General features: G+C 37.0%; 1 protein-coding gene across 3 annotated transcripts in view; it reads right to left on the reverse strand.

The window, feature by feature from the left end:
• Positions 1-1,962: 1,962 nt before the first annotated feature.
• Positions 1,963-12,483, reverse strand: part of NR5A2 (nuclear receptor subfamily 5 group A member 2) — a 149,575-nt gene continuing 139,054 nt past the window's right edge. For all 3 annotated transcript variants that reach the window (XM_037825090.1, XM_037825088.1, XM_037825089.1), the window contains one exon: positions 1,963-5,203. In XM_037825090.1, coding sequence (XP_037681018.1) covers positions 4,956-5,203 — 248 coding nt within the window. In that variant the 3' untranslated portion in view covers positions 1,963-4,955. The remainder of the gene's footprint in view (positions 5,204-12,483) is intronic.

Consider the following 12,483-nt stretch of genomic DNA (forward strand, 5'->3'; position numbering starts at 1 on the left):
GACTGGAGTTATGCTTCCACCAGCCAAAGATCGCCAAGGATTGCTGACAACCACCAGAAGCCAGGAGAGAGGCAGGGAATAGATTCTTCCCTACAGAAGTCAGAGCAGCCTGGCCCTGTCAGCCCTTGATTTCAGGCTTTCAGCCTCCAGCAATTCGTTTCTGTTGTTTTAAGCCACCTAGTTTGTGGTTTTAGAAGCTTTAGGAAATGAAGACACCCTCTTTCCTGGCCACAATTAAACCTGCAAGGTTTCATACATTAGCACTTAGCTTTTCTACAAACGAAATCACAATCAAAGCCTTATATCAGTCAGGGAATTATTAATCCCTAACTTAACATAAAACAAATGCCTCTGTGAAAAAAAAAAGGATGGCAAAGATATTTATTTTGAGTGACTAAACTATACACTTCCTGTTCAGGGCTAAGGAAAATTGGTCTTTATTATTCCAGGGAAATGTCAAGATCACTAAGTACTGTAGCATTTTGACCTGTGTTATGTTGAACAAACTCTCCACATGTTTCTCATAAAAATATACATCAGCGATGGCTTCAAACTGAATGTCAAACTTAGTTAAAGGTACAAACCTCTTCAAAGTTATTGTGGATATCAAATATTATAATCAAATGCACATCGGCATGGGCTATTTTTCTTTCCCTTAGGGGCTGCCTCATGATGATGGATTTAGCAACTTTGTTGGGTGTTTATTTGAGGTGATGGAACTCAGGTCTCTGCTTTCATCAGAATGGCCTCTGCCAGCTGCCAGGTTGGACTTTGGAGAAACGCCCTCTACCAATACTTTTAGATGTACATAACCACTTAAAAAACATTTAAAAAAATGTTTTCATATTCTACATTTTGATCAGCCCAATGGTTACCTGGGTGTACACATTGGTAAAAATTTATCATGGCATATACTTTTCTGATGGTAACTTACATAAATATATATATTCATATTCTATGAAATGTCAACAAGAAGAATTTTTAAAGAAGGCTCTTCTAGCAAAAGTTTGAGAAGGGAGATGTTTTGAAGGCCACTATCTCAAGTTGTTAAAAATCTTAGCTCCATAGGGTATCTATTTATAGAACTCTAAGAAAAATCCGTGTTTGCTTGGGAAAAGGATAATGACCCCTGCTTATTTTGGCAGTGGGGAGGATGGGAAGGGCACATGTGGGAGAGGACTGGATGACCATGTTTCATAAGCATTAGTGTTTGTGACTCTTGCACTACTTTGTAATAGTGGTTATTGTTAATTTTCAAAATGGATTGTGTAGATGTTTTGTTGCTTTATACTTCTCCAAAGGCTCAATTGTATTGAAGTAAGTTAACTTCTAGAGCAGGAGCAACTTACTTCTTAGGGTTCAAGTCCATAAAATGTAGAATGGAGGCTTTTGCTTCTGAGTTATTTGTATATTTAGTGGTGACCTGAAGCCTGATCTCTAACATTTTTTCGTTTTAAGCAAATCCCAGTGTTATTCTGGTTTATAGATGGCATGGTGTAGTGTTTAAGAGTGTGGACTTCAGAGCCAGACTGCTTGGGTTCAAATCCCAGCTCCTCCACTGAGGAGCCTATAACCTTGAGCAGGAAACTATAAAATGAAGACGGTCTCAGGGAATTGTTCTGAGGATCAAGTGAATTAATAGGGCATTGGGGAAAGTCATTAGCACACAGTAAGCACACAAAAATGCTAGATTCTCTAAGAATTTTTCTGCCAATAAGGAATAGTAGTAAATGATGTAAAATGCTTTACTTTAGGTTTGGAGAAACGAGGCAATATTGTGTTTAATGCTTCAGGTATCCATCCAAGGACAACAGACCACTCGAGAAAATATCTAGAGAAAGAAAACTAGTCTTCTATTCTTGTGGAATTCTTTTGACTCCATTCCTAGTCAAATACCTTAATTGCTTAGAAGCATTAGTATGCAATAGAATGAGGACAGCATAAAAATTTTTAAAATTTATCAGGCTGGGCATATCAATATTTATTGAAATACTGAAAAAAAATTCCACTGTGTTGAGAAATTCCTGGCAAGGACTGACAATATGTATTTCACTGATACAGTAAGGAAACGTCAACAAGTAACCGACTTCACACTCTAAACGTGGCATGGATTCAAATCCAAGGCAGCTGCAGGTCTGCAATACAAATATCCAGACATTACAGATTGTCTGTTTACAAACATAGACCAGCTATAATAAACCAGGCTAAGCCAAAACCTTTCAATTTGAGTCTTCTTGTACTAATAAGTCCTGTAATTGATAAGGCAGTTGTTAAGTAAATGTCTAGTTACCAACTGGTTAACAATTAACACTAGAGAAATTTCATTTGCCAACTTTGCAGGGGCCACAGCCAGGGTCTGTGGTCCTTTCTTGCTTATCAACTTTCATCCTTGATGTTACCAGCAGTGTGGACGTATCTCTGTGTTGTCCCTCTTTCTAACTGTGTTTACATACTGCTATTTGACATTTTTTAGGTTTCTTATTCAGTGGGGGAATATTGTATATTTAAAATAAGAAAATACGGATTTTAAAAATGTTTTCTGCAATGTTAAACACCCTTGAACTAACTACACCCTTGATATGATATCGTCATCTCCATGCATGTTATGCCTGCATGACAGAACTGTTCCGTGAACTGTTGGGACACCATTCCTCTCCACCTGGCTTCTAGCCAACTTGGTTTTTAACTGGGGAAAGCAGTGATGCAGCCATTCTATTTCCTACTTTGAATATGACATTCTAGTCAGCGATTTTTTTTATTGTCATTTGAGCCATGAAGATAAACAACAGATGATTGAAACACTGCATGAGGAGCTGTCGATGCACAGCTTGGCAAATGTGTACCCTTCACGTGGATGCGTATTAGAGGTGATTAATAAAAGTAATAAAATAATCCTCTTTGTACACACAGAAGTAATAACTAATATCTTTGGTATACAACTTACAATGTTTGGAAAGGAAAACCAGGTAAGACTCCACCTTGTTAAATTTACTTGAAAACAGGAAACTACAAGTCACATAATTTACAACAGATATTAAATAAACTACAGTAGGAATTAGGAAGATTTACAGACATTTAATCAAGTGAATGATTTTAATTCATTAAGACCCTTCTATGTCCCTGAACTATGTTCCACTAACTTGAAGACATGCTACAGTAAACACATATATTTGGTTTCTTCAGTTTTGGCGATATCTTATACAAAGGTGAAACCAAGGAACAATAAATTAGCATCATAATTGTCTACACTTGAAACTATGATATACAATATAAATAAACTATTCAAAAGCCAGAAACATTTATGAAAAAATTAAGGGATCAGGAAATACATTTTTTTACAGTTTCTACAAGTGATTGTGCCGCCGATAATCTCAAAAAATTAAAGTCCAAATGAGATTCCCGTTTTTGATTTTAGTGTCTCACGACATACAATAATTAAGTACTGTTAAAAATAATTACCAATCAGAAAAATAACATTAAGGAAATTACTACTTTTGCTATTTTGTAATATCACAGTTCCCCCCCACCCCAGGACCTAAAGAATGTAAACACTATGTTCATTTGACTTTAAAGTATTAACACTTTATTTTAAACAAATGTTAATCCACATCTGCACAGCTACCTTTTAGAATCATGAAATAAGGCAAGACTTTCATGCCTGTGGCATTACACATTAATAATACTGATATCGTCATCTGGAGAGGTTTGTTTGCAATTGTTTGTCCTCTAATATTTGTTCTACAGCAGACTTTGGTCTATGACTTAGAAAGATCAGTATCACCCTCTTCCTTTCCCTTTTGGGGAAGATTTCAATTACCTTAATATCTCTCCAGGCCACACGTAGAAAAGCATCCTTTCCATTCCATGTTCAATTGCAGCAAGAATGAAACTTGAGTCAATCAATCAGTTCATCTTTTCTCTTCCTTTTGCATAGTTTAATATGCTTCACTCTTGTTCTGAACTACTTAGAACTGCTGACTATTTGACATCCCAGCAAAATATGCTTAATGTTTTATTTTTAAATGAACTACAAACATTGATGGTTAAAAGACTGATGTATCCTAGCAAGCCTTTGGGCAAGATATTTTGATGAAACCCAGCAATGCCAAAGCCACATTTATAGCAGAAATAAGGTCTAACTTGCTTTAGCTATGGAGGATTTTCTCTAAAAGTTTTTAGTCATTTCCTTTAATATTAACTAATGCTTATACAAGACCAGAAGAGGGAGACTGCCTGCTTTTATTTTTTGTTTTTTAACATTATGAACACATGACAACAAACTTCAGAACATACTTAAAATGGCAAGCTAACGTATTAATAGACTGTTCTTATTAGCTGTTTGCAGGTTTAAGATACGAACATCCAAAATGAGGCTTTTCATGATTTGGTGGAGCTACTATTGGGTGTGGCTGAACACAGGTCCTTAGAACAGATTCCAGGATCACAGGGCAGAAGGTGCTGGGTCCTTGAAAGGAAGAGGGAGGGGCCACTGAAGGTGCAGCTGATGCATTCTGGAGAATTGTTCTCATTTCAGCTTTACCATGGAGGAATTCTGTGAGACCAGATCCCTCGCTGTATAAGCCTAATTAATAACACAGATCAGTTCCTAAATTTCTTCATAGCGGACTTCAGTCTAAATATACAAGAATTGTCGTCCCTTTTTATTCATGGTTTTGCTATCCATCTGTGAGTTCAATCCACTCCAATACAATGTCTTTCATGTGGAATCCTTTCGGGATGTAAAGCATTTGATTCACAGTTTGCAATACAAATACCCTGATACATCATTTATTTGCTATTAAGTATTGGATTATTATGCCTTTTAAAATTCAATATCTTTAAACCAAGTTTTTAATTAGTGTTGCTTGGAGCAGTTCAGAGGATTCATTTCTTTTCTTTCTCCCCCTCTCCCAACCTCCTTTCGTTTTGAAAGCAGAGCTCTTAGGGATTGTAACTTAGGCTCTCTTCGCATGCAACATTTCAATCAGGAGGTTATTATATGGCACGTCCCCGTTCAGGTGTTTGTAGTAGAGGTATTCTTCAGCCTGCATGCTGATGGCCCGGATTTCCGGGAGTCGGAGAAGGAGCTGCCCAAATTTCTCGGTTTGCTGCGGGTAGTTGCACATTGTGTAGTCCAGCAGGGCGGCATTTACTTGTTCCTGGACACCTTCTACCAGCTGGAAATTCTCAAGGTTTTTGACATCTGGATTTAAGAAAGAAAGAGCAACAACATTTCAGTTGCATTTTAATTCCTGTTTACTAAAGCAGTGTGTTCCATTAATGGATGTATTTTCCTCTTGACATAAAGCATAGTTCATATGCTGCTGAATATTCAGGAAGCCCCACTCACCAAGTTTCCTGGGAAAATGATCACAAAAGAGCCTTGGAAAAAATGTCTTGTTGAAATTCTGCATATATCTCAAATCAATTAGACACCAATGGATTTTGAGCAAGGTCAACTCTTTCCATATCTTACAAAAGGAAAGGTTTGAGGATTCCTAAAGTAGAGGGATCATAATATATTGCCAGCCAATGAGTCCCTAGAGAAAGACCTATTTTAACCCAGTATATTACACAATTCATATAGTTCTGTACTAATTTTTCTGACCCAAGGTGAAATCTGTGTCCAGGGTATGATGTAGTTAATTCTAATAAAAAGTGACAGGGTTCTTGTTTCTGTTTGACATTTTCTAAATGATTCTGAAAGCCTCTGACTTGTCTAGCCTATGCTAATGAACCATCTGGTACACTCCAGTGACTGCCAGCAGAATATTTGCTACTGGGAACTCTCTAAAATATATATCTTGGTGACTAATGATTGTCATAAAATGAAAGTCTTGTCCGTTGGGCAGAATGCAAGTCAGGATGGTCGGCGCCCTTTAACCTGAATGTGGTTTCTAAATTCAGATAGTTCTCTTTTGTTTTTTGTCTTCTGGTCCTGGGTCATACACAGAGAGAACAGGAGCACAGGCAAGTCATCCTGCCTGACTCCTGGTGGGCACCCACTGTGGTTTTAAGGCCTGTGCCCTAGAGGTCCCTATAAATATTAAATAAGAAACACAGTTTAAAAAGACAGACTGACATACAAATACACACATGCACAAAGTGCAAGGGAACACGGTGTGTTGGAATTTCTCTTCTAGAGTTTACTTATGTTAGCCGTTCAACTTTTATGTGGTGTGTATATAGAGGCTTCTGGAAAAAATATAGAGATATGGGTGTATATTTACATACACCCATGCTCAGAAAGTAAATAGATACATCTCGTTACCCCCTGCTTTTTCTTCTAAATGGACACAAATAAGAAAAAGTAGACTAGCTGATTCTGTAGACAGTCACATAATCCTTTGACTAAAAGGTTAAATGTACTAAGCTCAGTTAATGGTTACCATTGTAACTCACATCCCATATTTTGGCACCATATGGCATTAAACTTTTTTCTGTATACATGTGCATGTCCATTTTGACGTCTGCAAATGCTATTATAGTAAGGTTCCCTTACATTTGCTGTTGAAATGTGTCCTAGAGGATTCTAATGTTTACCTCTTGGGCCCTAACTTTGCATTAACATGCTTCCTCCTTCCCATCCCCAAGTCTCTACCCTAAATTAAAAACAGTGAGGAATGAGTAGGGAAATAAATAGATACAGAGTGTGAGAGTTGGACACCATATCTATTTAAAGTAAGATGGAGGAATAAAAAAATATCTGATTATTTATGAATGAGAGTACAAACAGACAAATGCTACAAACTTAGGAGCTCTGCCATCTTATTGTCCAGCCATGTCACTGTCCACTTGACATTTTACACATGTGGCACTTTAAGTTAATAAAGCATTTTCCACATATCTTATTTAAAATATTTAAAAACATTTCTTAATTATTGAAAAATATTTATAAATATGACAATGGGTTTCAAGTTGTCCTTGGTTCAATATTACAAGCTATAAGCAATAAGGAGATATCTTTGGTATACTACAGAAAAATCTACATGTTGCCTTTGTCCTCTGACACTGTTACACTTTCAAAGGTCTATAATCTGGTTTTAGGTATACATTCTTTATAGAATATCGTGGCAGAGGACCCATATGATTTAAAAACAGCTCATCTGAATTCTGACAAATTTCTCAGTGTTGCTTCTTTTTATTCTCCACTTGAGTTAGAGTAGACAGAATTTATTTTTCTCTCTCACAAATGACTAGGGAGCTGAAAAAGAAAACATGCATCATCCATTATTATGGTGTTTTTATATTTGAGATGCAGCTTTATTTTATGTTACAGTGAAAGATACTCTCACCAGCAACAGAAAGTTAACAATAGTCATAGAGATTAATAGGGAGGATGTAGGAATCTGCACAACATAAAATGTAAGATAAATGAATAATAGGCTTTTTAGAAAATTGTTTTTGAAACTTTCTTTTCTTGATAAAGGTATTTTTTGAAAACTAGGTTTAACATTCTGTGTTAAATTATGCAACTCAGTTTAAAATAAAAAACTAGAACAAACATAAAACAAAGGCTAGATCATAAGTTCTGGTTTATTTGCTTACCAGTGTTACAGAATGTTCATTTAAAGTCTTCAGATCAGCATTTGCTGGATAATTTCTATGATTACTGATCCAAACTGGCACCTATCTCCAAAAACTTTGAAAATACAATGCAATTTTCCCTCTGGAAGAAACATACATAAGTTTCCCCTACGTAGGCCAAAGATCATACAATTTCTGAAGCTCATCAGAGTTGAATTCACAGGACTGAATTAATATTCCCATTAAGCTATTTCTATGGATTTATCATTAAATACAACAAAAGCTGTGCTGCTAATTGCTCCAAAGGTACTTACTTGCTACATGGCTATTTCGTTTCTATGCCCATACAGGCAATTTATAATTTGGTGACAGTGATCCTGATATTTAAGCTATAAGGTTAAAAAAAGAAAGAAAGGGTTTTGATTGAATTACTCACATTTTCAACAAGTCTTTGCTGGATTACTCTCCTTCTGTTGGCGCTCACTATTTTTTGCTGTATACCCCTCACTGCATTTCTGCACTGCTTTATTAACTGTTCATTTCCCCATCTAGACTCTAAGCTCCTTGGGGTGAGGACTATGTCTTAGTCAAGGCATCCCCAGAGAATACCCCATAAATGTTTGCTTTATATTCTTGGTTTATCTGTCCATGCTTGATATCATTGTGAAATGAGCTGTTACATTGATCCTAAGTATCATATGAGCCAATTCCCTTTTTCTCTCCCTAGAAACCAATTTTCAAAGATTTTGATTTATACAATACATCTATCCCTGAAATAAAATAGCTTAAACGTAATAGTATTTTCTATTCAAATAATCCCCCACTGAATCCTTTTGTTACACGAATAATGAGATCCTAATTATATTTTACTTTGTACTTTGCAAAGAACTCTAATGCATTATTTATTATGTCATACCTTCAAGCATGTGCAATGTATGAATTCATTCATTCACTCAGTCCACCCATTCATTCAGTTAGAATTTCAGTCTGACAGCCCCAGGCCAGGCCCTGTGCCAGGTGTGGAAAATACGGGAATCTATGTGCCTGCATTCTTGTTTGGATTTGGAATCGGGTCCTCTCAAATCTCTGGGCCTGATAAGATTGTTTTTTCCACTACAGGTGAGATGGTTCACAAGGACCTAAATGCAGTGGAGAAGATAAGTACCAAGATACAGATGGGACCGCCTCTCAAGAAGACTTGGAATTGTCTCTCTTCAGTGTGGTTCACTTTTATTTACTTTTTAAGAAGATTCAAGAAACTTAAATTTTAAGTGTATTCCCATAATACTCATGGAATTAGTTTTGGGGATGATTCAAGATCTTTCATGACAATTTAGACAAAATACATTTAAATAACAATTTAAAACCATTTCTCTAGGTTGTCCCACCTACAAATCAAACCTTATTCTATGCTAATTAATGAATGGTAGCTGGCATATTTGGGAGCCTTAACTCTTCTATGCAAGAGTCTGTAACACTAGAAATTCACAAATGAATTGATATGAAATTATATGAGAAAAATCATAAAAACCTGAAAAAAAATACTACATGTTCTGGAGTTCTCAGACTTATCATAGTATTTGAGATCTGCTGTTTGATTCTTATTTGAAATAGCACTGCACCACATCTGGATTTAGAAAGAGACCCCTACTTGGAGGAGCAGAAATTGAAATGAGACCAAAATCCCCACCAGTTCTTCAGTGGTGGTTTATACTGGATCTCCAAGTCTCCTGCATTTGGCACTCTGTGTGTTCCTTTGAAATTTATGTAAGCTTCATTTTTTTCATTTTAATATAATTTTAAAAACACAAGTTAATGAACCTTATCATTACAAATTCTGAGTTAGAAACTGTATGTAAACAGACAGAAGCATCCCCAATCCTTTCTCTATAGCCTTTAAATTTTGATGACCGGCAAGAACATTTTGTGCTTCTCCTGGAAGTATCAATGTCTTATCATCCATTCTACTTTATTCACTCAGGGACTAATTACCAACTTTTTATATGAAACAGCATTACTGTAAGCTCACAGTGGGGTGCTCAGATTTTTTTTCCATCCTTACTGGAAAGCAAACCCTTAGGTCTTCTTGAATATATTACAGTGCTGGCTTTTCGGTCACACACTGAATTCAGGCTCCCTCTTAAGATGAAGATCCCTTACCTTTGCCACCCTGGTACCTGCCCCAGTGGCACAGCCTTCGCATTCAACACGCTTTATTCAGAAATGAGCCCTTTGCTGGGCAAGGGTGAGGCCACTGAGGCTCAAAGGTAGTGTTTTGTCTTTAGTTAAGAAGATAATTATCTTTGTTGATTTTCTACAAGTGTGGAAAAAAATCTCACCTAGTCCTTTAAAAGGTATAAAGTTGAGAAAAAAAGAGGTACTATTCTACATGTAGAGAATATTTATTTTCCTTGAGGCTTTTGGAAGGATGACAAGCTAAATTGGCACACCATATGTCCTCAGAGAAGGCCCTTTCCTTTGATAGGCCATAAAAAGAAGGAAGAAATGAATTTTTCTGTAAGGGATGAATATTTTAAAGGGGCAAATTTGCATATTGCATGTAAGTAATATTGCAAGGAACTTTTGGAGGATGGAGAGCAACATGCTAGTTCTTTTCACATGAGAGAAATTCACTTAATAAAGAAGTGAGGGCTGTTAAGCGTTTGGGAGAACAGGATATTTTTCATGTCAATGCCTAAAATCATATTCTTTCTTCAGTTTCCAGCAAAACTTGAGAATTCATGCCTGTAAGTCCTTTATGATAATATATATGTTTGTGTTTGTATCTATGCTTATTAACCCAAAAGTTATTTTTATCAACTAGAACATACAACTCCGTGCCTGCTCATGCAAACTACAAACAAGAAAATGCAACTCTTGGCGAGAGCTGTGTGCAAAAAGTTGAATGTAGAGTATACGTGATTGTTTAGAGATGATAACAAGCCCTTAAAACTGATTGGTACTTTGTACCTTACAAAGAACTCCAATGCATTATTTATTATTTCATACCTTCATGCAAGCATAATGTATGAATTCACTTGTTCATTCATTCATTCATTCATTCAGTTCCAAGTGTTGAAGACACAAGAATGAAAGACACAGTCTCTGTGTTAAGAAGCTCATTTAGCGTGACAGAGAATAAGCACGGAGTGCCTCAGGGGCACACAGGATTGGCCCTAACCCAGGACCCAGAGGACAAGAAGGATTCCTGGGGAAGGTGACACCTGAGAGGCATTTTAAAAGATGAGAGTGAGCTGGACAAACACACAGAGGAAATGGTTATGTCGACAGATAGTTCTCTTTATAGAAAGACCCGGAGAAGGAGAGAACAGGGAGGTACATGGAACACTGTTAAGAAGCAAGACCTACCTGGAGGAGAGTGATGGGGCAAGATGAAGATGGAAGATAAGCTTTAAGACTGTGAAGGGCTTTTCTTTTCAGATAAGAGTCTCGATTTTTTTCTGCAAGAAAAGCAGAAGCAATGAAAAATTTGAAGAAGGAAGGAGATGGCCAGCTTTCTGGTGCAGGAAGAGCACTCTGCCAAAAATGCAGAGGGGATTGGCATGTGTGGGAAGGAGCAGGGGAAAAGGTTCCTGAAGGGAGGCCTGGCAGGAGGCTGTCACAGGAATACAGGCCATCAATACACGGGGCCACGGGGGTAGGTGAACTTGAAGGGCATCAAGATGGTGGAATCAGCAGGGATTTACTGAGAGTAGGAGAGAACAAAGGTCCTGGATGACTTCCAGGTGTTCGTCAAGGGAAGAAGGTGGTGGCCATCACTGAATCAAATGGAGGAAGAGCAGATTTGAGGAAAAATACTTAGTAAGTCTAGTTACAGCCAAGTAACTACATCCCCAAGGAGTACATGAGAACATTCAAAAGAGATGCCCAGCTGTAAGACAGAACAAAGACATGGATCATGTAATAATGTGGATGAACCTTGAGGACATTATGTTGAGTGAAGTTAGCCAGAAACAAAAGGACAGATTCTGTATGGTCTCACTAATATGAACAGACATTAATGAACAAACTTTGGGAGTTAAAAGCTGACAACACAGGCGACCAGGAGATAGAAAGAGGGCAGAGACCAGCCATTTGATGCTGAAGGACTACAGAATGTTTAGGATTGATTGTATAGATCCATAAATAGATAGGATAATACTGTGTGATGGTAGCACAGTATTGTAAGTGCACTGAACAGAGATGTCTGTGAGTAAAGCTGAAAGAGGTGGGATAGGGGAATGTATGACACCAGAGGTAAACATATATGATAAAGACTGGGACTGTATAACGTGGCAAAAACTGGAGTGGCCAATGACTGTTACTAAATATACAAATATAAAAATGTTTTTGCATGTGGGAAAGCAAATGAATGTCAACCATGTAGAGAGTTGAAAAGGGGATGGTATTCAGGAAAACACATAATCAAAGCAAACTGGAGTCTATGGTCAACAGTAACATTGTAGTATACCTCCATTAAATGTAACAAAGGCAATACGCCAATGCTAAATGTATATGAGGGGGGATATAGAGGAGGAATATGGGATTCTTGGTGGTGGTGTTATTTGCTGTCCTTACTAGTATATTGTATTGTATGACATGTTATTTTTCTTTTTATCATTTTTCTATTATTGCTAAAAAAAAAACAATTTTTCTTGTAGTAATCAATATGCTCAAGTGCTGATTGTGGTGATAAATGTACAACTTTATGATGATACCATGAACAACTGATTGTACACTGTGGATAAATGTATGGTATGTGAACATAACTATAAAATTGTAGGAAAATATATATATAGGAGTAAACGTGTTGGAGAAAACATGGTGAGAGGGATGTACCTATCTACCTGTTGAGGAGAAGGTAGAATGGTGCAGCCTTTCTGAAGGTCAGTGTGGTTGTTCCACAAAGTTAAGTATGTGGGGACCAAAAGGTCCTGCAACCTCATTATGGGGTAT

This window comes from Choloepus didactylus, chromosome 2 (assembly GCF_015220235.1).
Source record: "Choloepus didactylus isolate mChoDid1 chromosome 2, mChoDid1.pri, whole genome shotgun sequence".
Lineage (NCBI taxonomy): Eukaryota > Metazoa > Chordata > Mammalia > Pilosa > Megalonychidae > Choloepus > Choloepus didactylus.